At 48.4% G+C, this 2,500-nt stretch overlaps 1 protein-coding gene across 6 annotated transcripts in view; it reads left to right on the top strand.

Moving 5' to 3' along the window:
- Nucleotides 1-2,500, top strand: part of gphna (gephyrin a) — an 87,992-nt gene that overhangs the window by 75,706 nt on the left and 9,786 nt on the right. For all 6 annotated transcript variants that reach the window (XM_080850639.1, XM_080850637.1, XM_080850636.1 and 3 more), the window contains 2 exons: nucleotides 1,169-1,261; nucleotides 1,734-1,789. In XM_080850639.1, coding sequence (XP_080706765.1) covers nucleotides 1,169-1,261; nucleotides 1,734-1,789 — 149 coding nt within the window. The remainder of the gene's footprint in view (nucleotides 1-1,168; nucleotides 1,262-1,733; nucleotides 1,790-2,500) is intronic.

Below are 2,500 nucleotides of genomic sequence, written 5' to 3'. Positions count from 1 at the left end.
TGTGCGTGTGCGTGTGCGTGCGCGTGCGCGTGCGCGTGCGCGTGCGTGTGTGTGTGTGTGAACCGTTGTCTTGAAATAATCCATCATTATCTTAAGTGTGTGTATGCTAGTTTCCAGAGTGTGCATGAAGATTGTAGAGAAGTGTACATGTAGATAAGTGCTCTACACACATGTAACAACCAGACACACACACACATACACCCACACCCACACACACACACACACACACACACGCACACACACACACACACACAGATATACACAAATTGGCTGGTGACAGCCGCAACCCGTACCGCATGTTGTACCCAGGATCCATAAAGGCCCTCCTTCACAGTACAACATGCACTGTCTGTAGCCCACTACTGCTAAACACAACAAAATGGCTGCCCAACCATAGAACCTGAGCAGCAAGATACAACAACAACAACAACAACAACAAACCCCTCAGTAAAAGGACAAAGCTAGCTCTCTATCACGCTTCCCATCTATCTGTCTCTCTGTAGATGGCATGGGCTGTGTGTCTCATCCTCCTCTTCTGTCTGTCTCTCTGTAGATGGCATGGGCCATGTCTCACCCTCCTCTCCTGTCTGTCTCTCTGTAGATGGCATGGGCCATGTCTCACCCTCCTCTCCTGTCTGTCTCTCTGTAGATGGCATGGGCTGTGTCTCACCCTACCCATCTGTCTGTCTCTCTGTAGATGGCATGGGCTGTGTGTCTCATCCTCCTCTTCTGTCTGTCTCTCTGTAGATGGCATGGGCTGTGTCTCACCCTACCCATCTGTCTGTCTCTCTGTAGATGGCATGGGCTGTGTGTCTCATCCTCCTCTTCTGTCTGTCTCTCTGTAGATGGCATGGGCTGTGTCTCACCCTACCCATCTGTCTGTCTCTCTGTAGATGGCATGGGCTGTGTGTCTCATCCTCCTCTTCTGTCTGTCTCTCTGTAGATGGCATGGGCTGTGTCTCGATAGTGTCTCATCCTCCCCATCTGTCTGTCTCTCTGTAGATGGCATGGGTCGTGTCTCGATAGTGTCTCACCCTCCTCTTCTGTCTGTCTCTCTGTAGATGGCATGGGCCGTGTCTCACCCTACCCATCTGTCTGTATCTCTGTAGATGGCATGGGCCATGTCTCGATAGTGTCTCACCCTCCTCTCCTGTCTGTCTCTCTGTAGATGGCATGGGCCGTGTCCTGGCGCAGGATGTGTACGCCAAAGACAACCTGCCCCCTTTTCCCGCCTCTATCAAGGATGGTTACGCTGTTCGAGGTGAGTGCCCCATTTTTGCAAACGTTGCTATTGAACACATATGATGTATAGTGATAGATATGTTTGTATAGGACACTGTGTGTGTGTGTGTGTGTGTGTGTGTGTGTGTGTGTGTGTGTGTGTGTGTGTGTGTGTGTGTGTGTGTGTGTGTGCGCGTGTGTGCGTGTGTGTGTAATAGATCTGTTTCTATAGGACAAATAGGATGTATAGTGTTTCTCTTGTTTACTGTTATGGTTAATGTAGAGAAAATTTGGTTAGCGGGAGTGTATGTGTGTGTGTGTGTGTGTGTGTGTGTGTTTGAGTGTTCTGCGCTGCTCTGCTAGTGCGTGTGCAAGAGTTCAGTACCTGGGGAAAGAGCTGTGTTATGTAAGACACAGTCCATTTACCACTGTGTTTGTACCCCTCTTTGTCTTGCGGTCTCATCTATCTCTTTTTTTCTTTCTCCATCCCTCTTTCTTTTTCTTTCTGATAGCTGCCGATGGCCCAGGGGATCGCTTCATCATCGGGGAGTCCATGGCTGGAGAGCAGGTGAGACACACACAGACACACACGCACGCACACACACGCACACACGCGCACACATACACACACACACACACACACACACACACACAGTCACATTCACTCTCTCTTCATGTACCCACACACACACACACACATCTCTCTCCTTCTCTGTCTTCACACACACACACACACACACACACACACACACACACACACACACACACACACACACACACACATACACACACCCACACTCACACTCACATTTGTGCTCAGCTGTAAGGTCAGTCATGCACAGAACGATGTCTGCTGCAGGGCTGTGTCTCCTCAACCCACTGTGTCAGCAGCACCTACCCTTGTGTGTGTGTGTGTGTGTGTGTGTGTGTGTGCGTGTGCGTATGTCTCCCTCTGCTTTTCTTATTTTTGTCAGGGAAATCCTTGGACGGATTTCTGAAATATTTGGAAGAAAAATGAAAATATCCTTTTAGGATCAATCTTTTGGATCAATAGTTTAATCAATATGTCAACTGGTTTGTGTTTCATGAACCAATACAAACACACACACACACACACACACACACACACACTAACATTAAAGGCTTCTATCTTTAACTGGTTTGTCTTCCATGAGCCAATACATACCATTAGAGGTCGCCTGCATGCACAGTATTCTATAGCAGACCCAGACAAGCCAGGCTGGAGATAAAGAATTGGAACCAGAAATGTTATTGACCA

This window comes from Sprattus sprattus, assembly GCF_963457725.1.
Source record: "Sprattus sprattus genome assembly, chromosome: 13".
NCBI classification, from domain to species: Eukaryota; Metazoa; Chordata; class Actinopteri; order Clupeiformes; family Clupeidae; genus Sprattus; species Sprattus sprattus.
Note: the sequence above shows the minus strand (reverse complement) of the source record. Positions and strands in the feature narration are given on the sequence as shown.